This window comes from Pinus tabuliformis, chromosome 7 (assembly GCF_031772625.1).
Source record: "Pinus tabuliformis cultivar Carrire ecotype Pingquan chromosome 7, CPIR1, whole genome shotgun sequence".
In the NCBI taxonomy this organism is placed as follows: Eukaryota; Viridiplantae; Streptophyta; class Pinopsida; order Pinales; family Pinaceae; genus Pinus; species Pinus tabuliformis.
In genome coordinates this window covers 1,537,893,987-1,537,917,106 of record NC_142293.1, presented here as the reverse complement: position 1 = coordinate 1,537,917,106, position 23,120 = coordinate 1,537,893,987, and the positions used below count along the sequence as shown (strand labels likewise).

At 37.9% G+C, this 23,120-nt stretch overlaps 1 protein-coding gene across 1 annotated transcript; it reads right to left on the bottom strand.

The window, feature by feature from the left end:
* Positions 1–18,797: 18,797 nt before the first annotated feature.
* LOC149253747 (protein LURP-one-related 6-like) lies at positions 18,798–22,167 on the bottom strand. Its single transcript, XM_089456910.1, has 3 exons — positions 21,836–22,167; positions 19,715–19,963; positions 18,798–19,633 (listed from the first exon to the last, which is right to left on the bottom strand). The coding sequence occupies exons 1-3, from the start codon at positions 22,073–22,075 to the stop codon at positions 19,502–19,504; spliced, it is 621 nt and encodes a 206-aa protein (XP_089313036.1). The 5' UTR covers positions 22,076–22,167; the 3' UTR covers positions 18,798–19,501.
* Between the last annotated feature and the right edge of the window lie 953 nt (positions 22,168–23,120).

Genomic DNA, 23,120 nt, shown 5'->3' with positions numbered 1-23,120 from the left:
TGCCAAACATTTTACAATTTGCATATTAAGACTATTAAAATTCATCAAAATTTCTCTATTTTAAAATAAATTTCCTTCCTTAAAATTTCCCTTAGTTAATTTCATTGGTTCCATGACACTTTGAGAAAAACTATTATGATTGAATCTCTAAAAACTTTTTCTCATAAATGCATTTATGTTAATTATCAACAACTTAAATCATTTAAAAATAAATATCATTTCAAAGATGAGTACACTTTGAATAAATCATATTTCTCTTCCTCAACTACATCTAAAATCTATAAAACACTTCTCTTAGGTACAAGCAAATTTGTACCAAGCTTTCTATCAAAGCCTCATCCCTCTTTTCTTTTTTCAAATAGGCAATGTGTCCTAGACAAATGAAGGACACTAGATGTAGGTTTGCTTTTCTTTTTTCAAATAGGCAATGTGTCCTAGACAAATGAAGGACACTAGATGTAGGTTTTAGGTAAGGCAATCCCACTTGTGTAATAAATGTTAGTTTTAAAACAGTATATTTAAAAAAAATTATATCTCAATTAAAAATATTATATTAATTATTTATTAAAAAATTGTTACATGGTTATATTTTTTAATAACAAATTATTTATAAAAATAATAAAATTTTTATTATTAAAATAATAGATATTATTAAAATATTCTATATATATATATATATATATATATGGTTTGACTCATAAAAAATTTAACCATGAATCTCATTATTTACATAATACTTTATTCATATATTTAAAGTTTTCCATACTTTTATATAGTATGTCTTTTAAATATACATTAAAATATTCTAATTTTGATTATTTTATGTATTATAATTCTATAAATTTTTCACAATCATTTAAATTTTGAAATTCTTGTTTATATTTTAATTCATATTAAGAAAAATCTAAATAATTTATTATTTGATTTTGCTTCACTTTACTTTGAAATTCTTCCCAGAATTATCAAATAATTTACAAGCAAACTTTGCTTATATCTTTTAATATTGTGAAATGGTTTACAACAAACTTTATCAACGTTTTAACTTATTGGGAGATACATTCATCTTTATACTTTAAAAACATATTCAACAAATTTGATTTAATATCCTCAAAATGCATGAGTATACAACATTTTTCTTAGTTCAGCTTTTATTCATATATTTTAATATCAATTATTTTGTAAAAATAGATTATTACTTATTTAACAAAACTGAAAACCTATTTTAAATTAATCAATTTTTTAATAACATTTAAATGCTAAAAATTATAAAACTCTAGCCTTTTTAAAGTATGTAACAGTAACTTCCTCATTCCAAAATGTTATTAGATTCAACCAAAATAAAAAGAAAAAAAGACCTTATCAAACCCTATATCAAAGGCAACCTCTTTCCAAAAGGATATTAAATTATTAAAGATAAAGGAAAAACAAATAAAACCTACCATTAAGTTTTTGTCATTCCACTTTGAAATTTTCCTCTCAATCTTAAAATTGTAAAACAGTTCGCTTATCTTATGATGGTTAATTCTTACCATTCTTGAAACTTTAATATCTCCAAGGAGGTGGAAAATCACGAAATTTAATCGTCAATAGATTTATGCAATGTATGGACTCTTAGGGCTTGGTTTTACATCTATGAGTAGCATCGGGTCCAATTATTGATGGTCTCCATGGTGGTTGAGCTTGTTATGGTGTCGATTGATCGTTTTTTAGCTGGGAAAATAATTTTGATATTGATAGTGTCACTTGTTGTGAATTGGGAATTTTTCGGGGAAATTGTCTAGTCAATTGCTTAGCTAGTGGAAAGCGAAACATATTCTGGTATGTGGGAGGTCACTTGAGCACCTTAAACAAAACAGGGGTGTCGTGATTTTCTCTGTTGGATTATGAGGCCAGAGTCTTCCTCAACCTTGTTGTTCTCCCCAATACTATTCGACAAGGTGTGTCCTGGGTCATTCAGTAGTTCTAAAAAGACACCAATCCTTCTACTTCTAGACGTGGTGGTGCAATTGGTTACAGGATGTGTTCCCATGAGAGTCTCAGCAGTCACTTTGGCTCACTTCTTGCTCTCATGTATCTTACAGTACTTAATGTTGAACTCTTTTTTGTCATTTGCAGCCCTCTTCAGTCTTGTACCATGTGTATATATTTTAGTCCATATGGCAGAATTTCACTTTTCCACTTAGTAATTGTCCTCTCTATTTGTTGTATATTCAGTGCCATGTGCAATTAGGCTCTCCTCTTCAGTGTTGCATGTTGTGTATCTTTCAGTCCTTTTCCGAGAAGTTCACCTTGCCACTTGGGTACTCTTCTCTTTATTTTCTATATAATCAATGCCTTGTGGAATTGGACTCTCCTCCGACCCCCCCTGAGTTTCTCAGCCATTCCCAATTGACTCCTTAGGAGTTCTCCTAATCGTTGTGCCTTAATTATTTCTTTGTAACCATTTACTTGACCCCTGGACTTATCAACTTCAAGCCCTCACTGGAAATTGGTTTCCTGCTCTTGGTAATTGTGTTGTGTCGTTTAGGAAATACCATCTAACCATTACAGGCGATAGTAGCGTAGGTAGCAAGCATCCATGACAAGTTAAGGATCTGCACCTTGAGAATTTGGATTTGCAATGGAAAGTCCATAAGCAAGCGAGCACAATCATATTTCTTGTCGAGGAACTCCAGTCTCTCAAAGCTAGGGTTAATCATTAGGATGACGAAATTGATGCTTTGGGCAGGGCAATTAACTAAATTACAAATGCAGACAGATATAGGTGAAACTCAAAATTATACAAATAATACGTTCACTAACCTCCTAACAATTTGTTATTTGATCTAAATAGGCCCCTAGCAGAATGACAATTTGTTATTTGATCTAAATAGGCCCCTAGCAGATGACCACTCAATTCCCATTGTAAATTTGTTTTTTTATTAGGCCAATTTTACAAATTGTATTTTGTCAATTGCTTAGTGCTGGGTGAATGTAAACTTTCAGTTTAAAAATTTGGCACCACCTTCCAATTCTCCTTTGAAGAAGCATATATATGAAAAAACAATGTAATTATTTTAAAAAAAATTGGGCTAAGAAATATTTAATAAATGCGTAAATCTATAATTTCTTATTAAATTTATTTAAAACAAAACATGTATATATATAAACTGGTATTTCTTTTATATAAAATTAATAGATTATTTCAACGTAGACTTAAATTAACCGAACATATCCACTCTGACGTGAAAGATTTTACGAAGTTTGATTTTAAATTTCAATTTTACATTTTGATTTTAAAATTAAACATTTAAGTTTAATATGGTGATATAATAAATTATATTCTTTATTATATTAAGGGAATTTTTTGCATTGAATAATATTATATTTAATAATAGTAAAAGTATAAGTTAATTAAACACCATAATAATAAAAATATAAATTGTTTAAATACAAATTAATAAATTTATTAAGTATACACGTACTTGGTGGAGCATGATTTTGTAGGGAAGATTTTTCCATGTGTAAAGAGATAGACTCCATTAAATTACACAAAGCTTGGGCATTATATTTACACACTAGTGTCCAAACACTCTACTTGAGTAAAGATTTTTATTTACATTATATATGTTATTTCGATTTTTTTGTAAAAGTAGTTGAAATTTTTTTTGAGTGTGTAGTTGAATTTTTTTAGTATATAGTTGAATACATTTTTAGTGTATAAAACTTTTTTATTTACATTATATATGTTATTTCGATTTTTTTTGTAAAAGTAGTTAAATTTTTTTCCCAAGTGTGTAGTTGAATTTTTTAGTATATAGTTGAATATTTTTTTCTTTGAATATTTATTTTACATTTTTAATATATATATTAATTTTAGGTTTTCAATTTTTAAAGGGGTATTTTTAGTATAAAGTTTGAGTAGGCTCTTCCACTTTGGTGAAGTTTTTGCTCTTGCTAAGTCATAAATTTGTGGTATATGTTGCTTATGAACTCTTGGATATACTCTTGGTGTTATATTGCAAGCAACTAAGTTTGATCTTGGGCCTTACAGAGATTAGATCAATAAATTATTGATTCACCATCGTTAAAAAGTATAGAGTTCTTTAGAGCTTATGCATTATGGACCATGAATATTCAAAGATTAAGAAATTAATAATCAAATATCAATACCTATCATTGTAGTGGGGGTCTTTTTATGGTGAGCAATTAATCACATAAAATAGCATAGTGAAAATGTTGAGTTCTTACTTCTACTTGAAAAAAATTCAAAAGAGTATTTCTTTGGAATTTGAAAATAAAAATGTTAGAAAAAATAAAATAAAATCTCTTTTATTCTTATTGGCATTGAGATTATTACACGTAAAAAAAATCAAATAAATTTTGATTACTACAACTAAAAGGAACAAATCAAATTCTAATTACTATACATGTCAGAGTAGCAAATCAATTTCAAGAATAAGATATTACAATATTATAATTTTTTAATTACATAATTCTGATTTATGAAAAAAAACATTAACTATTTAAAATTGCAAAATCATTATAACAACATGAAATTTAATATAATTATCTTAAATCCATTATAATGGAAAGGATCAAAGATACAAACTTTATTCAAATTTTACAGTTAAAAAAATATTTATATTCAAAAAAATATATTCATGATTAATAACATTAACATAAAATTAACAAATCCAAAATTAATATAAATATAATCTAGTCATATAAACATCCAATCAAAATGCTATTGTTAATCAAAACTCCTTGTAATAACCCCAGTAAATGTAAATGTGAATTTTACTATGGTAAAATAGTAGTTGTTGTTTATGTTAAAAGAAACAAAACTGTGATAAACTATATTATTGAATAAATTAAATATTTTCTTGAAATGCTGGCAGCCTCTGGGAGGTGAATTTCAAAGAAAAAGATCAGTTGTCATAACTGATTGGAACTGCCCTCCCAAACAGGAAAAGGTCCTGGATGTAGGGAGGAAGTTCTGTGCTGTTGGGACAGACAGAAGAGATTTTTTTCCTGAGAAGAGGAAAAAGAAACACAAGAAAAGAAAAGGTTAAGTCTGGTAAGGACCAGATAACCAGGCACAAAGTGCACAGAATCTTGTTGAGGGCTTGAGGCCTGCAAGATGGCTCGGGGGGAGAAAACCGTCTGAGGGATGGATCTCAAGGCTGGGTGGACGAGCATAACCAAGGTACAAAGACTTGTTTAGGTACCTGCTCCTGACTCTGGTGAACCAGGTACGGTTTTTACTTACAGAGTCTCTGTTGAAATTAAAAGAGAAAGGTGCAGTAGGAATTACAGTGATTAGTTGATACTGTGTTTATTCCAGGATTACCTTTACGATACAAGCATAGCTGTCTAGATATAATCTGAATAAAGACAGACTGTGAAAAGTATAGCTGTTTAGATAAAATCTGAATAAAGACAGACTGTGAATAGTATAACTGTATAGATATAATCGGAGTAAAGATAGGCTGTGAATGTTAGACAAGAACCAAAACCTGCTAAACTGATATTAAAACTACATGGGCATAGTTCCCAGATAACAGCAGAGTATATACTTGACCAGCATAATATAATACAGACAAGGAGAAAAAGATTGTCCCGCGTAAGCAAACAAGTAACAGATCTAGTTGCCGGAAGATTGCATGTAACAAAACTAGTCTTAAATCATGCTAACATAAGAAGAAGCTGAAACATGAAAGCCTGAGCATGGACGCTGGCGGTAGGTCCAAGATTAATACCTATTAACAGGCCGGAAACAAAAACGTATATAGCTGTAAATACGATTGAAAGGCAAGAGACTAGTATAATATCTAGACTAAAAGGGAAACGCGAATACTCTACCAGCATACGGGACGGAGAACCGTATCTTAGCTGTGCAACCTGCTTTAGGAAGTAGCCACATTCATAGCTACTGTCACCGAGGAATCGGCTCAACAAATAAACGATAAAGAAAATGTAACGACAGCACTATGAAATCGTGCTTATGCCTGCAGCAATAACTTATGCATGCGTAATGTATGAATAGTAACTGAAAGAATATATAGCATTACGAATATAGTATGGCGGATACAGTAAATTGGTAAAACTCATAACCAGATACCATTGGTAACAACCATATAGAGTATTGAAACGTTACCCTTGAATCTGTAACAAATATATGAAACAAATCAAGAGTCTGCCGCCACGGGGACAGGTAACTTATCACAAAGCAGAGTATGAACGCAACAGGAAACGGAGAAACATTAACTGAGATTTACAATACCAGCCGTGATCCGGATTTAAACAGGAACGCAATAGATTATAGAGATAACCATAAATACAGAGATGCGATAACCATATATACAGAGATGCAGTGGAAATAATACTTCATTTCATTAATGGAAAATACCGAAATATGCTTACAACCAGAAATGGAAATAAACCAGCTAGGGCGATGGTAGCTTATCTCTGAGAAGAGATGTGCGGCTACATGCCTCTGAACTGTTCCGAACTGTGTTACAATGAGGCTCGAAGGCCTATTTATTGTTGAGAAACAATGGAAAACCCTTCACATCCCAAAATCTAACCCTAGAAGATGAAACGCCAAATTGTGGGCCCCGTTTGGGTAAATTGGTACATCAATTTCCCGGGGTCGTAACTTTGGCATACGATCTCCGTTTGACGCGTACGATAGCTTGTTAGAAAGATCTATCCGAGTACTACCACTTTGGGAGGCAACATCGGTCCATGGACCCATGTTGCCCCAGAATCCCAAAAAAACATCGTTTAGGGCCTCAAAACGGCTCTGGAAGTTCAGGACCCGAAAAAACTGCTAAAAATAGTAAACTATGCTGCAATTTAGGAAACTGAAAAGACTGAAAGAGACAGTTGTGGGGGTCCAAATGGGTTGGCGGGTGGCCACCAACATCCACCTGGATCATTCCTCCCCCCTTAGGAAGCAATGGTCCCCATTGCGTTGAGTTCCTCCATCTGCTGAACTTGTCCTGCAATCTCTGATGTGTCCAGTAATGGTGGGAAGCATGGTCGACGATGGTCCATATTGAACATTTGGTGCCGGCGAAGGAATGGAGGAATGATGTGCTCCAAAGCATTGTTCCCCATAGCCTTGGTACTGCTGTAAGGACCATGTCGGAGTGATTTGAGCTTTTGATGGGTTCTGGTAAGGCGTTCTTTCTGTCGATGCAACCAGACTTTGTTGCCCACTTGAAGCTTCTGTGGTATCCCTGTGGATGAGGAGAAGTTGTTCCTGTGTTCTTTCATGACCGTATTCCTTTGCTGCTACTGCTGCGTAGAGGAACTCTTTGCAGGGGTCATGGATGTAGCAACGATCTTCCCCTTACTTTGGGAGTGAACCAGACAGATGAATTTCCTGGTCTGTGATATGAGCTTGCTGCCTTTCTTGGTAGTGATCAAGGATGTGGCAGTCGGTGGGGCTACCTCTGGTATCCTGTATAATGAATTATTCAAAGAAATAATGACAGCACGAGGCCTGGACTCATACACAGCATGTCGCTTCCACAAGTATGGCTGGCCTAATAATACATCACAAACATCCAGAGGTGTAACATCACACAATACCTCGTCTGTGAAGGGTTTGATGTTGTAGGGAAGGCGGCACTGCTGGCGAACTTTCAGATCTCGTCCTTCATGAAGCCACCCGATACTGTACGGCTGTGGGTGAGGTGTAGTCGGTAGGCCCAACCGCTTCACGAACTCTGCTGAAACCAGGTTCTTTTGGCTACCACTGTCGACAATGAATCGCAGCGGTGAACCCTTCACCCACATCTATGAGTGGAAAAGACGCTCCCCCTCCTCTGGATTTTCGGGCTCATCTTTCTGGATCTTGGCGGTGGCAACAATGGCGCTGGGATCCGCATCAATGATCTGCTTCCCTTTGCCATTCCCCTTGTCAGGTTCTGGCTCAGGGTTAGAACATGCATCTGATTCGGAAGCCTTCAACTCAGCCACAAGCGACTGCTTGGTCCGACACTCACTTGTGTTATGAGTGGGACTCTTGTGGAACTCACACCACTTTCCTGTGTCCTTCTTCGGCTTCGTGGTGTTGTTCTTTTCTTGTGGCTTCGACGGGTTGTCTTGGGTCACCCCACCTTGGCTTTGTCCTTTGGGCTTTGGATTTGCAGATCCAAAGTCTCGCTTCTTCTGTTTGAACTTTTGCTCGATTTTGACAGCGTATCGGTACGCCATGCCGAGCGAGGAGATGTTCAAGAACACCATCTCTTCTTGGATGTATTTGTGCAGGCAGCCACGGTATTTGAGTACCAGATGCAGCTCAGAATCTTTGATACCCAACTGTGTGCGAAGGGTATGAAAAATGTTTGTGAACTCCGGCACATCTTGGTCTCGTCCCTGCCGCAGTGCGGTCCATTTGATGTATTTGTCCTCATAGCTTCCGACAGGGTAGTACTGCTCCTTGATGGCATCCCGGAACGAATCCCAGGTGGGTGCGGCTGAAAATAGTGAGCCTGTACTTTCATCCTTCTGCTCGCAGTAGGTTTCCCACCAGTCCTTAACGTGGGGGGCTGCTTTGAGAAGAGCGAAAATAATCTTTTCCCGACTTGAAAATTCGTGAACAGAGAAATACCCATCTAGCAGATTTAACCATTTATCTACGGCATCTGCATCTATTTGCCCTCGAATATGGGGATTTCAAAATTAACTTGTACCTTAAATGGCGCGGCGTTTCCAGAGTCGCTGTTGGAAGTCGATGCGTCGCCTCTGGGTAGCCGCTGAAGGATCTGCGCAAAGCTATCCATCATCGCGTTCCTTTGCCGCTCAAGTGCTTCTTCGAGCAAGATTTTGATAGGATCTCCTACCCCCTCGTCTTTCTTCTCATCCGCCATGGGAGGCCGTCGAGATTTGCGAGGCTGGTCTTGCAAAGGTTCGACCAGTTCAAGCCCTAACTCCTTATATCCCGACCTCGTTGGGGACATGCAAAGAAAAACAGAGAAAAAGCAGACCGCTCTGATACCACTGATCCAGATTTAAACAGGAACGCAATAGATTATAGAGATAACCATAAATACAGAGATGCGATAACCATAAATACAGAGATGCAGCAGAAATAATACTTCATTTCATTAATGGAAAATACCGAAATATGCTTACAACCAGAAATGGAAATAAACCAGCTAGGGCGATGGTAGCTTATCTCTGAGAAGAGATGTGCGGCTACATGCCTCTGAACTGTTCCGAACTGTGTTACAATGAGGCTCGAAGGCCTATTTATTGTTGAGAAACAATGGAAAACCCTTCACATCCCAAAATCTAACCCTAGAAGATGAAACACCAAATTGTGGGCCCCGTTTGGGTAAATTGGTACATCAATTTCCCGGGGTCGTAACTTTGGCATACGATCTCTGTTTGACGCGTACGATAGCTTGTTAGAAAGATCTATCCGAGTACTACCACTTTGGGAGGCAACATGGGTCCATGGACCCATGTTGCCCCAGAATCCCAAAAAAACGTCGTTTAGGGCCTCAAAACGGCTCTGGAAGTTCAGGACCCGAAAAACTGCTAAAAATAGTAAACTGTGCTGCAATTTAGGAAACTGAAAAGACTGAAAGAGACAGTTGTGGGGGTCCAAATGGGTTGGCGGGTGGCCACCAACATCCACCTGGATCAAGCCGTAAGCTTGTAACTAGTTCAATAGAAATGTTCAGTGCACGGCAAGTAAAAAGAGATGTTCAGTTCACGGCCAGCAAAAGGGTTCGAACAGAGTCATGCTCGGTATACACTGATATACATATTTATGAGCTAAAGAAAAACAAATACCTCGACAGTAAACCCTGGTCGGGCATAAACGCACAAGTATTGAAATATGCAATAGGAAACTTCAACATTAAAACCCAGAGTTATAATCATGTCTGTACACTAAGACACGGTCTTATACAATATCAAATATTCATTACAGACAAACCCGAAACCTATAAATGCCTCAGGGCGATTAAACCTTAACCAAAACTACAGAAAAGAGAGTCAGGGTGCACGGGCCGCCATGGAACGGGCGCTCCCGGTGTCGAACATACATCCAACCAGATAGCAAACATATGCAAACGGAAGGGTCCGCCTGTAAATACCTCAACCGGTTGAAGAAGGGTCAACCAGCGTTCAAGCGGTGGGCTGCCACAATTAAACCCTCGACTGTATTAAAACAAGGATCTATCCAAACTCTAGTACTCAAAGAAAAGGGTATTCTGAGATTAAGAACTCACCTGCGGCCGCCAAGAGAGCATTAAGGTTGAGCTTAAAAGACTGCGACATTACCGGAAAGGCAGGACCAAACCTATCTGCGTGCCTTGCAGAAAGAGCATATAGTTATAAACAGACAAGAGAATAAATCATGCAGAATGCAACTCGAAAAGTAAACCATCCAACCCTTACCTTGCAGGCGTAATAGCAAGTTCTGTACATTTTTTCTGAAGACGAGCAAGAGGTGAGGACGAAGTCTGAGGGTTCGATCGGGCATCAGAGCACCCGGAGGAGTCGGAGAGAACTGTGAAGAATGGGTTCTGAGCTCGCTCCGGTGGAGTTTTGAGCTGCCTTAAAACCCTCAGCCTTTCCCCTCCGTTAGATCTGAAATGCAGATCCTGACCGTCGATGCTTGGCGGGAATCCATAGCGGAGTATCCAAGGTGCCCAAGGCCGAGCGGTCGCATGGCAAGGTGGGCCGGACACGCCACCTGCCGAGCAATGGACTACCCTCATTAAGACACCAAGTGATCTGGCACCTGCAGAGTCTGCGGTCGGACCACCTAACTCTGCACCTGATTAATACATTGCGTACTGGGTAGGGTCACAAGGTAAATGATCCAGTTGTGAGTCAATGCGACCAACCCAAAAATCATGTCAACATAAAACCATGTCAGCATATCACATCATAGTAAAGTGCTGGAACAACGAATACATAAATCTAACATTTTATATAGTTGGATGGTGGGTAGATGTAACGCGTTATATGCGGTAATTCCGGGTTAGGAAGCATGTAAAGTAGTAAGTTGGTTTTATATGGTATGCATAATTATTATATAGTAACGGGAATGTGACAAATTGGTATCAGAGCCAAGTTACAACACTGTGGCCTCAAACATGACATGTTTCACTGTGCAGAAGTATACACCATGCATATATATGAGAACTGATAATTTACTTAACTGTTGTTCTGTCTATGAAGGGGTGACACACAGAATTACAACAGCTAGCAGAAAAACAAAAATGCTAGGAGACGGCAGTAATCCTCGGGAGAACCCAGAGCTGTGGGTGCAGTTGGGTGAGGAAACACGAAGTACCAATCTTGCCATACTGGAAACTGTTCAGGAGTTGAAAAATGAGATGGCGCGCCTGCGAGAAGACAACGCACGTTTGACCGTAGAACAAGAAAGAATTTTGAAGAGTTTGTCGGACAGGCAAAATCCACCTATATCTAACCCCAGTGCGGAACAGCAGAGGGTGACAGAGGAGCAAGACTTTCAGAATGTACCTGAAAATTCAGCAGGCAAAGAGGACCATTCTGACAATGTACCACAGCAGCAAACCTCAAAACGTCAGAAAATGGAGCTGCAGGGAGAATTCCGGAAGATTAAACCCCCACATTTCGATGGCGAACAGGAAGAGGCAGCAGAAGCATGGTTAATAAATATTTTCAGTTGTACGAGTATGATCACAACTTGAAGGCGAGACTGGCTATATTCCAGCTACAAGGTAAGGCAACCTTGTGGTGGGAGGAAATTAAGATTGTTAAGGGGGTCAGTGAGCGGACCATTACATGGGAGAAATTTCAGAAATACTTCAAAGAGAGGTACCTAACTGAGCGCTTTTACGATGAGAAAGCGAGAGAGTTCCATGATTTAAGACTGGGGCAGCAGACTATGGACGAGTTCATTAATCGCTTTACCTCTCTGCTACGTTATGTACCTTATATCAAGGAAGAGAAAGCCAAGGTCCAAAGGTTTGTGAGCAGCCTACCTTCATATATAAGAGAGAGGATTGAGTTTGACAATCCTAGGACCATGGATGAGGCTATTCGTAAAGCAAGGATCTGCTACCAGCAGAATAAACAGAAGGGGGATACCTCAAATAAAAGATGGAATGAGAAAAAGAGTAGTCGGATGGCTGGGAACAGCAAGGGAGGTCGCAGCAATGTAAGTAAGGGAGCTGGTAAAGGATTAAACAGTCGAACTGTAGCAAGAAGTGCGCCCCGAGCTAGGCCAGTAAGTGAGTCTCGAGTAAGTGAACAGCCTGTTAGGCCAGAAAGTGAAGGGATGACCAGACCTCCAGTTCAATGCTGGGGCTGTGGAGGACCTCACTATGTTAAAAACTGCCCGCAGCGAAAGGGAACGGACCAGATATCCCAAATACATGAAGCATCAACCGTTGGGGACGTGGCACGAAGTGTACCCAGAATTAATGCAGCCTTGGAGGACCGCCAAGCGGAGTACCAGCCATCTATGGTTGAATTTGAAGGTAAAATTTCAAACCTTTCTATAGCTGTTCTTATTGATCCAGGAGCTACTTTAAGTTATGTTAGCCCAAAGATAGTAGAACAATGTAAGCTACAATCTGAAAAGTTCAGAAATCCGTGGCTGGTTCAATTAGCTACAGGAGCCAAGAGACGAGTCTTGGCCAAAATAAACAATTGCTCTTTAACCATAGCAGGGCAGCCAATAGTGGCAGACTTAAACATACTACCGTTGGGTTCATATGACATCCTGATTGGGATGGATTGGCTGGAAAAACACTGGTCCTTAGTAAATTGCAAGACAAAAACTATCTACTACAAGGATGACCGTGGAGAGCAGCAGGAGTTACAAGGAATCAAACATCCCGTACAGATTCGACCCATTACAGCATCTCAGTTAGCTAAATGCATCAGGAAGAAATGCCAAATTTATGCTATTCAGGTGGGTTACGCAAATCAGAAGGATAAAACTGCTATGCTGGGCAACATTCCGGTGGTACAAGAGTTTGCAGATGTTTTTCCTGAGGAAGTACCCGGGCTGCCACCTAAGAGAGATGTGGACTTCACCATTGAATTGATTCCGGGAGCAGCACCCGTGTCACGGGCGCCATACCGAATGAGTGTACCAGAACTAACAGAATTAAAAATGCAACTGCAGGAGCTGTTAGACAAGAATTACATCCGTCCCAGCGTATCACCCTGGGGAGCCCCAGTGTTATTTGTCAAGAAGAAAGATGGAACTTTCCGGATGTGTATTGATTATCGTCAGCTGAATAAGCTCACGATCAAAAATAAATATCCTTTGCCTCGGATCGACGAACTTTTTGATCAGGTGAAGGGAGCGACGGTATTTTCTAAGATTGATCTGCGATCTGGTTATCATCAGATCAGAATTAAGGAGGAGGATATCGCTAAGACAGCTTTCAGAACGCGGTATGGACACTACGAATTCGTGGTGCTACCTTTTGGTCTGACCAATGCACCTGCTACCTTCATGTGTTTGATGAACAGTGTGTTCCACAAGTTCTTAGACAAGTTTGTGTTAATATTCATAGATGACATTCTGATTTACTCCCGATCAAGGGAGGAGCATGAAGAACACCTTAGAGTGGTGTTGCAAACTTTGCGAGAACATCAGTTATATGCAAAGTTTAGTAAGTGTGATTTCTTTAAGGAGGAAATACAATACTTAGGCCATGTGATCACAAAGGAAGGAATTGCAGTGGACCCTGAAAAAATCAGAACTATAATGGAGTGGCCTATACCAAAGGACGTGGCAGATATCAGATCCTTTATGGGGCTAGCGGGTTATTATAGAAGGTTTGTGGAAGGCTTTTCAAGGGTAGCATACCCTATCACCTCCTTACAAAAGAAGGGAAAGATATTTAAGTGGACTTCAGAATGTCAGCAGAGCTTTGAACAGCTCAAGCACTTACTCACCACCGCGCCCATCTTGAGTATAGCCGATCCTAATAAGGATTACGTGGTCTGTACTGACGCAAGTAAAGAAGGTGTGGGAGGAGTGTTGATGCAAGAAGGAAGGGTGATTGCATACGAATCAAGGAAACTAAAGGAACATGAGCAGAAGTACTCTGCTTACGATTTGGAATTAGCAGTTGTTATCCATGCACTAAAGATGTGGCGACATTACCTTTTGGGAAGGAAGTTTCTGTTGTTGACAGACCACCACAGCTTAACAAACTATTTCAGTCAACCCACTTTAAATACGAGACAAGCTCGATGGGCAGACTTTTTAAGTGGGTTTGATTTTGAAATAAAACATTTGAAAGGAAAGGAGAATCGGGTAGCTGACGCATTGAGTCGAAAGGTGCAATGTGTGTGCAGAATTTCGGTTAGTAAATGGCAGAGTACCTTACTTGAAAAGATAAAATTAGCAGCTGATCAAGATGCTGTATATCAGCAAATTAAACAGCAAGTACAACAGCTTTCTGATAAGGAAATACAACAAGGATACGAGTTAGACGATGCCGGAATGCTGTATTTCCATAAAAGGCTGTATGTGCCTGACGAAGATAGTCTTAGAAAACTGATTCTGGACGAATTTCATATCAGCCATTATACCGGGCATCCAGGGTACCAGAAAATGGTCACCGCGCTTCGAAAGGAATACTACTGGCCAAAAATGAAGAAGGAGGTGGCTGAGTATCTAGCGCGATGTTTAGAATGTCAACAGATCAAGGCAGAGCATTTGCATCCAGCAGGGCTGCTACAACCCTTGCCCATTCCGGAATGGAAATGGGAGACTATATCCATGGATTTTATAACTGGATTGCCTCGAACAAAGAAAAACAATGATTCCATTATGGTGGTGGTAGATAAGTTAAGTAAGGCAGCACACTTCATACCTGTGCAATCCACATATAAGGCTGTGCAAATTGCTCATATTTTTATGCAGAATGTGTTCAAACTGCATGGACTTCCGAAGGTAATAATCTCTGATCGTGATGTTAAGTTCACATCAACCTTTTGGAGGACCTTGTTTGCTGAACTGGGAACACAGCTGAACTTTAGCACAGCTTATCATCCCCAGACCGATGGCCAAACGGAACGAGTGAATCAGGTAGTGGAGGACATGCTGAGAGCATGTGTTATGATGAAACCAACCCAATGGGAGGAATACCTCCACTTGGTTGAATTTGCGTATAATAACGGGTATCACACGTCAACTCAGCTGAGTCCCTTTGAGGTTTTGTATGGGCGGAAGTGCCGCACACCCTCAAGTTGGGGTGGACCTGAGGATAGGCTAAGGTTTGGCCCGGATATGCTCAAAGAAATGGAGGACATGGTGAAGAAAGTGCGTAATAACTTAAAGGCTGCTCAAGACAGACAAAAAAGTTTTGCAGATCGAAAGAGAAGGTTCAAAGAATTTCAGGTCGGAGACCATGTTTTCGTAAGAATCCAAACCAGAAGGAGTACCTTGCAGTGGAGTGGGTGTGCCAAGCTGGCACCTCACTATTTTGGACCTTTCCAAATCCTGGCAAAAGTGGTGCCAATAGCTTATCAGCTTGCCTTACCAAGCCATATTAAGATCCACAACGTTTTTCATGTTTCCGTATTGAAACAATACGTCTACGATCCTAAACATGTGATTCAATGGCAGGATGTTCGGGTAAGAAGTAAATCTGGTCATTTTAAATAAGCTTTGTTCTTAAACAAGGAAATAACTAAATCTGTTGCTGTTGCAGGTCGAGCCGGAAGGCGAGGTTCTGGTCGAACCACTGACCATTCTCGACCGGAGAGAAGTGCAGCTGCGGAAACGGGTTATTATCCAAGCTAAGGTGCAGTGGCAGCATTATGGGCCTGAAGAGGCCACTTGGGAGGATGAGGAACTCCTTAAGGAAGCTTACCCGAATTTGTTTAAGGAAAACAGACATCGGGACGATGTCCAATCACAGGAGGGGGAGATGTAATAACCCCAGTAAATGTAAATGTGAATTTTACTATGGTAAAATAGTAGTTGTTGTTTATGTTAAAAGAAACAAAACTGTGATAAACTATATTATTGAATAAATTAAATATTTTCTTGAAATGCTGGCAGCCTCTGGGAGGTGAATTTCAAAGAAAAAGATCAGTTGTCATAACTGATTGGAACTGCCCTCCCAAACAGGAAAAGGTCCTGGATCTAGGGAGGAAGTTTTGTGCTGTTGGGACAGACAGAAGAGATTTTTTTCCTGAGAAGAGGAAAAAGAAACACAAGAAAAGAAAAGGTTAAGTCTGGTAAGGACCAGATAACATCGCACAAAGTGCACAGAATCTTGTTGAGGGCTTGAGGCCTGCAAGATGGCTCGGGGGGAGAAAACCGTTTGAGGGATGGATCTCAAGGCTGGGTGGACGAGCATAACCAAGGTACAAAGACTTGTTTAGGTACCTGCTCCTGACTCTGGTGAACCAGGTACGATTTTTACTTACAGAGTCTCTGTTGAAATTAAAAGAGAAAGGTGCAGTAGGAATTACAGTGATTAGTTGATACTGTGTTTATTCCAGGATTACCTTTACGATACAAGCATAACTGTCTAGATATAATCTGAATAAAGACAGACTGTGAAAAGTATAGCTGTTTAGATAAAATCTGAATAAAGACAGACTGTGAATAGTATAACTGTCTAGATATAATCTGAGTAAAGATAGGCTGTGAATGTTAGACAAGAACCAAAACCTGCTAAACTGATATTAAAACTACATGGGCATAGTTCCCAGATAACAGCAGAGTATATACTTGACCAGCATAATATAATACAGACAAGGAGAAAAAGATTGTCCCGCGTAAGCAAACAAGTAACAGATCTAGTTGCCGGAAGATTGCATGTAACAAAACTAGTCTTAAATCATGCTAACATAAGAAGAAGCTGAAACATGAAAGCCTGAGCATGGACGCTGGCGGTAGGTCCAAGATTAATACCTATTAACAGGCCAGAAACAAAAACGTATATAGCTGTAAATACGATTGAAAGGCAAGAGACTAGTATAATATCTAGACTAAAAGGGAAACGCGAATACTCTACCAGCATACGGGACGGAGAACCGTATCTTAGCTGTGCAACCTGCTTTAGGAAGTAGCCACATTCATAGCTACTGTCACCGAGGAATTGGCTCAACAAATAAACGATAAAGAAAATGTAACGACAACACTATGAAATCGTGCTTATGCCTGCAGCAATAACTTATGCATGCGTAATGTATGAATAGTAACTGAAAGAATATATAGCATTACGAATATAGTATGGCGGATACAGTAAATTGGTAAAACTCATAACCAGATACCACTGGTAACAACCATATAGAGTATTGAAACGTTACCCTTGAATCTGTAACAAATATATGAAACAAATCAAGAGTCTGCCGCCACGGGGACGGGTAACTTATCACAAAGCAGAGTCTGAACGCAACAGGAAACGGAGAAACATTAACTGAGATTTACAATACCAGCCGTAAGCTTGTAACTAGTTCAATAGAAATGTTCAGTGCACGGCAAGTAAAAAGAGATGTTCAGTTCACGGCAAGCAAAAGGGTTCGAACAGAGTCATGCTCGGTATACACTGATATACCTATTTATGAGCTAAAGAAAAACAAACACCTCGACAGTAAACCCTGGTCGGGCATAAACGCACAAGTATTGAAATATGCAATAGGAAACTTCAACATTAAAACCCAGAGTTATAATCATGTCTGTACACTAAGACACGGTCTTATACAATATCAAATATTCATTACAGACAAACCCGAAACCTATAAATGCCTCAGGGCGATTAAACCCTAACCAAAACTACAGAAAAGAGAGTCAGGGTACACGGGCCGCCATGGAACGGGCGCTCCCGGTGTCGAACATACATCCAACCAGATAGCAAACATATGCAAACGGAAGGGTCCGCCTGTAAATACCTCAACCGGTTGAAGAAGGGTCAACCAGCGTTCAAGCGGTGGGCTGCCACAATTAAACCCTCGACTGTATTAAAACAAGGATCTATCCAAACTCTAGTACTCAAAGAAAAGGGTATTCTGAGATTAAGAACTCACCTGCGGCCGCCAAGAGAGCATTAAGGTTGAGCTTAAAAGACTGCGACATTACCAGAAAGGCAGGACCAAACCTATCTGTGTGCCTTGCAGAAAGAGCATATAGTTATAAACAGACAAGAGAGTAAATCATGCAGAATGCAACTCGAAAAGTAAACCATCCAACCCTTACCTTGCAGGCGTAATAGCGAGTTTTGTACATTTTTTCTGAAGACGAGCAAGAGGTGAGGACGAAGTCTGAGGGTTCGATCGGGCATCAGAGCACCCGGAGGAGTCGGAGAGAACTGTGAAAATGGGTTCTGAGCTCGCTCCGGTGGAGTTTTGAGCTGCCTTAAAACCCTCAGCCTTTCCCCTCCGTTAGATCTGAAATGCAGATCCTGACCGTCGATGCTTGGCGGGAATCCATAGCGGAGTATCCAAGGTGCCCAAGGCCGAGCGGTCGCATGGCAAGGTGGGCCGGACACGCCACCTGCCGAGCAATGGACTACCCTCATTAAGACACCAAGTGATCTGGCACCTGATTAATACATTGCGTACTGGGTAGGGTCACAAGGTAAATGATCCAGTTGTGAGTCAATGCGACCAACCCAAAAATCATGTCAACATAAAACCATGTCAGCATATCACATCATAGTAAAGTGCTGGAACAACGAATACATAAATCTAACATTTTATATAGTTGGATGGTGGGTAGATGTAACGCGTTATATGCGGTAATTCCGGGTTAGGAAGCATGTAAAGTAGTAAGTTGGTTTTATATGGTATGCATAAAAAAAAAAAAATTATTATATAGTAACGGGAATGTGACACTCCTCTTCGTTATGTGAGTGGCAATTTCACTGTTATCTTTGTAAATCTAAAACTCATTTAACTTTTATTATTGATCTTTATATAACATAACCCATACACCTTTTAAGTGGGAAGAGATTCATTAATTTCTTTGGTTCGAAGAGACTCTGAAATTCTCGTTAATGCCTTTTCCTTTATGGCCATTGAGGAAAGATATTTTTTTTTTTAAATACAGATGTTTTACTTAAAAATCTGCCTGTCAGATATAAATTTCACATTTCCCCTCAACCTTTCTCAATGGATAGCGTTACTAAACAACCTCTTTGTCATCTCCATTAATTCTCCAATATTCTTCTCAAAATGCAGCAGCAAACCCATGTGATAGTTAAAATCAACACAAATGAATTTGGAGTAAGTTGCAAGTACTTTGTTTTCCAATTCAAATAATCAGAATGGCATCTTACAAAGGCAATTCAAAGAAAAAGCCTTTTAAATAAAATATATATGGTTTATTAACATATTCTTTCCACCCCATATCAAATTTCATCGAACTTTCCTTTAAAAGAAAAAATCCTGCAATATCTTTAATAGCATTAAGCATTAGAATCCAGGCTTCTGATGAAGGGCCACAACTGTCCACTTAAATGCCAGCAGTTTTTAGATCTTATTCCATATAATATATTACTTCAAACAGTATAGATTCTCATCTTCCGAAGTAACCATCTTCTCCATTAAGTTTGTGGAGAATTGCACCTAACCCAAATATGAATGCCTGATCAATTCCTGGTTGCACTGAAATGCTAAATATGTCTTCTATTGCATCCTTCAGAGTGGCCTACACAGCATTTAATATACATGTGTCATGGACAGGGATTTTACCTTTTGTAAGCAGAGAGAGTGTACATGTACATATTACCTCTGCAGCAATGGCACCAGAGTCATCATATACAGCACATGATTGCTCGGTTAAATTTCTCACAATCTCGTAATCCCACTTCTTTTTATTCTTGAGTGAATCATTGAGTGAGATCTTAATGGGGTTCTTCTGCCTGCAACTAATGGCCGAAGCGGTGACCTTAAAAATGGGTGTCGGGTGACCATCTATCTCGTTGCCCACGAAGCCTTTCCATTGTTTTTGGAAGCTGAGCACCTGCACCACACCATCCTGAAAATGCAAATATAAATCGAGCATCATTACCATTAAATGCTGGAAAATCGTGGTTGAAACAGGTTATTGATTCAGGAAAGGTGGCAGGGTTTTAAAACGTAGTGTCAAACTATTATAAGTTCAGTTTTGGAGTTTAGAGAGAAAAATTTTGGTCAAATTTTGATGTTTTTGTTGTTTATAATGGATTTTGACAGTATATATTGATTCAATATCTTAACTTTCAGCATATATGCTGAAAAAAATTTGACACTCAGCTTAATCTGAATATTACTCAAACTGATTCCATCAAATCCTACTAAATTATAGAAAAATTACACCTAAAAACCTCTAAAGCTATAACAAATAAAATAAAACATTTTAAAAATACAAAACTAAAATTTAAAAAATAGAAAATTAATTTCAATCTATTAAAATTTCATTTAAAAATAATAATAATACTACTATTATAATTTACCAAACTATATATACTTCACTCAATAATTAAAATAAAGATATGAAATTGCATATATCAATCTAATAATAACTTAAACAGCACAATATTACTTCTTAAAAAAATGTTATACATGCAAGACATTTACTTTATCAATCACATTGACTTTTTATTAGGTAACCATTAACAGAAATAAAGATATTAAAGAGTATAAACGATGAAGAATGTCTTTACTTTCACTATAAACAAAAGCAATCTGATTTGGGAATGAGATAAATGTAATCCTACAATGTCTTTATGTACCAAGAGTGAGACAGACCTATACAATTTAGCTTGAAGATCTGAGTAATTTATATAGTTTGATGGTTTTGGTATTTAAAAAAAATATATATATTATTAAAAAAAATAAAACTGAAATAATATCAATCTAATAATAACTCAAATTTGCCAAGAATAACTTTTATATATAAAACATTTACTTTAATCATGTTATTTTCAAGGAATAGGGATATGAAAGAGTATATATCAATGTAATAATAACTCGAACAGAATAACATTACTTTTTCTTTTAAATCTTGTACATACAAGCCATTTACTTTATCAATCATATTGACTTTTTGTTACCTAACCAATAAAATAAATATAGATATGGAAGAGTATACACAGAGAAGGTCTTTACTTTCACTATAAACCGGAGCTAACCAATAAAATAAATATAGGTATGGAAGAGTATACACAGAGGTGGTCTTTACTTCCACTATAAACCAGAGCAATCTGATTTGGGAATGAGAAAAATGTAATCATGCAATGTCATTATGTACCAAAAGTATCTGATTTGGGAATGAGAAAAATGTAATCATGCAATGTCATTATGTACCAAAAGTCAGACAGACTTGTAAAATTTAGGTTGCAGATTTTGAAGATCTGAATTATTTATATAGTGTGATGCGTTTAGTATTTAAAAATAATAATATATTGCTATAATAAAAATGTTAGATTTTAGGCTTTTGTGGAAGTTTTTTGCAGTGGCATGATCCGGATTATCCACAGTTTTGTGATCATTCTGTCGACAAAATGATCACAAAACTGTGGATGATCCGGATCATACCACTGCATAATAAAAATGCTTTAAAATTCCATATAAATAAATATATTGCAAATTATTATATATTCTTAAGATAATAAAATGCAAAATTACAGATGTAAATTTCTATCCCTATGTCATAGAGCCAACAGGGTGTCTGCTAAACCTAAGAAATTCCCCTTGGAAAATTTATACCCAAACTTGTGAAATTATGATATGAGTCTTATTTCTGCCAATATAATCATTCAGCAATGATAAGCTATAAACCACAAATCTCCCATCGGCAAAATGAAAAATGAGATATATAGAAATTCCAAAAGTATGTACTATCTAAACATAAGATCATTCATATGACCTCGCGTTTCAAAGTGAGTATGGGCTTCCCATCGCAGTCTTTGAGAAGAAACTGGTGCTTAGCGGTTGGGCCACATCCCTCCAGTCTGAATACTTCACTGCCTCCACAGTCCGTGACCACCAAGCCACCGCCATTAACAACACACGGCCTCCTCCTCACAATGAATTGCTTGTGTGAAGTGGAGCAAAACTGTTTGCTAACTACGGGCCGAATACTCACAACAGTACTGTCACCATTCATTTTTTTCTTAGTTTCAAACTTTCAAGTCTTCTGCTGCTCAGATACACATAAAACATAGCAAAGTTATGCTTGCTTAAATAGAGAGCCACATTATTTTTACACAGAAAAGCTGCCTGGGAGGCACTGTAGGTGATGTTCGAAATGTTTTTTTATTGACAGTAAAAGTAAGATAGGGTTCTTGTCTGTTTGGCGGTGATGCATGACTAGACTGGTGGGAGTTGAAGACGACTAATCAGGTTCGATTCTAAGCAGTTGAGCCCACTCCCACACCGACTTACCCAGGTTGCTACGGTAAGCAAAATTAAAATATAAGCAACTTTTTTACTAGACCAAGTATGTAGTTCAGTGGAATAGCAACGGACAAGGAATATCTCTACATGGGCCCATAATCTTCAGGAGTCGAAAATAAGATAGGTTAACCAAATTGTTACCAAATTAGTGGCACCAACTAATATCCCTGTGAGATTGCCATTTTTACAACCTGTCAAGCTGAGTAGAGTGTTCCAGATTTGAAATTGTTGATTATTGTAGGGTTTTTGGTTAAGGTTGAGAGTGCGATGTGGGAATCAAAATTGTTATTATAATATTTTACAAATGGGTAAATCATTTTTCCATTTAATATTATAGTTGATCTTGATTATAATATTTTACAAATGGATAGATCATTTTTCCATCTAATATTAGAGTTGATCTTGATTTCGACAGATACTCTATATATATATATAGTTAAGATATTCAGCGTATATATAATTTATATATAATAATATTTTTTTAAAGTTATTGTCAAGTTAAACACCATATTGTTATATGAAAATAATAACCATCTTCTCTATAATAATTTGACTACTAAAATCTATTTATACATATTAATAATTTTTTTAAATTATTGTTAAATTAAACACAATATTATTATATAAAAATAATAACCAATTTCTCTATAATAATTTGACTATTAAAAATTATTAACAATAATTCATTTCTATCTATCAAATTTAGAAATTGTTTGTCGTAATTTACCATTTTTACCAGTCAAACTTATTAGAGT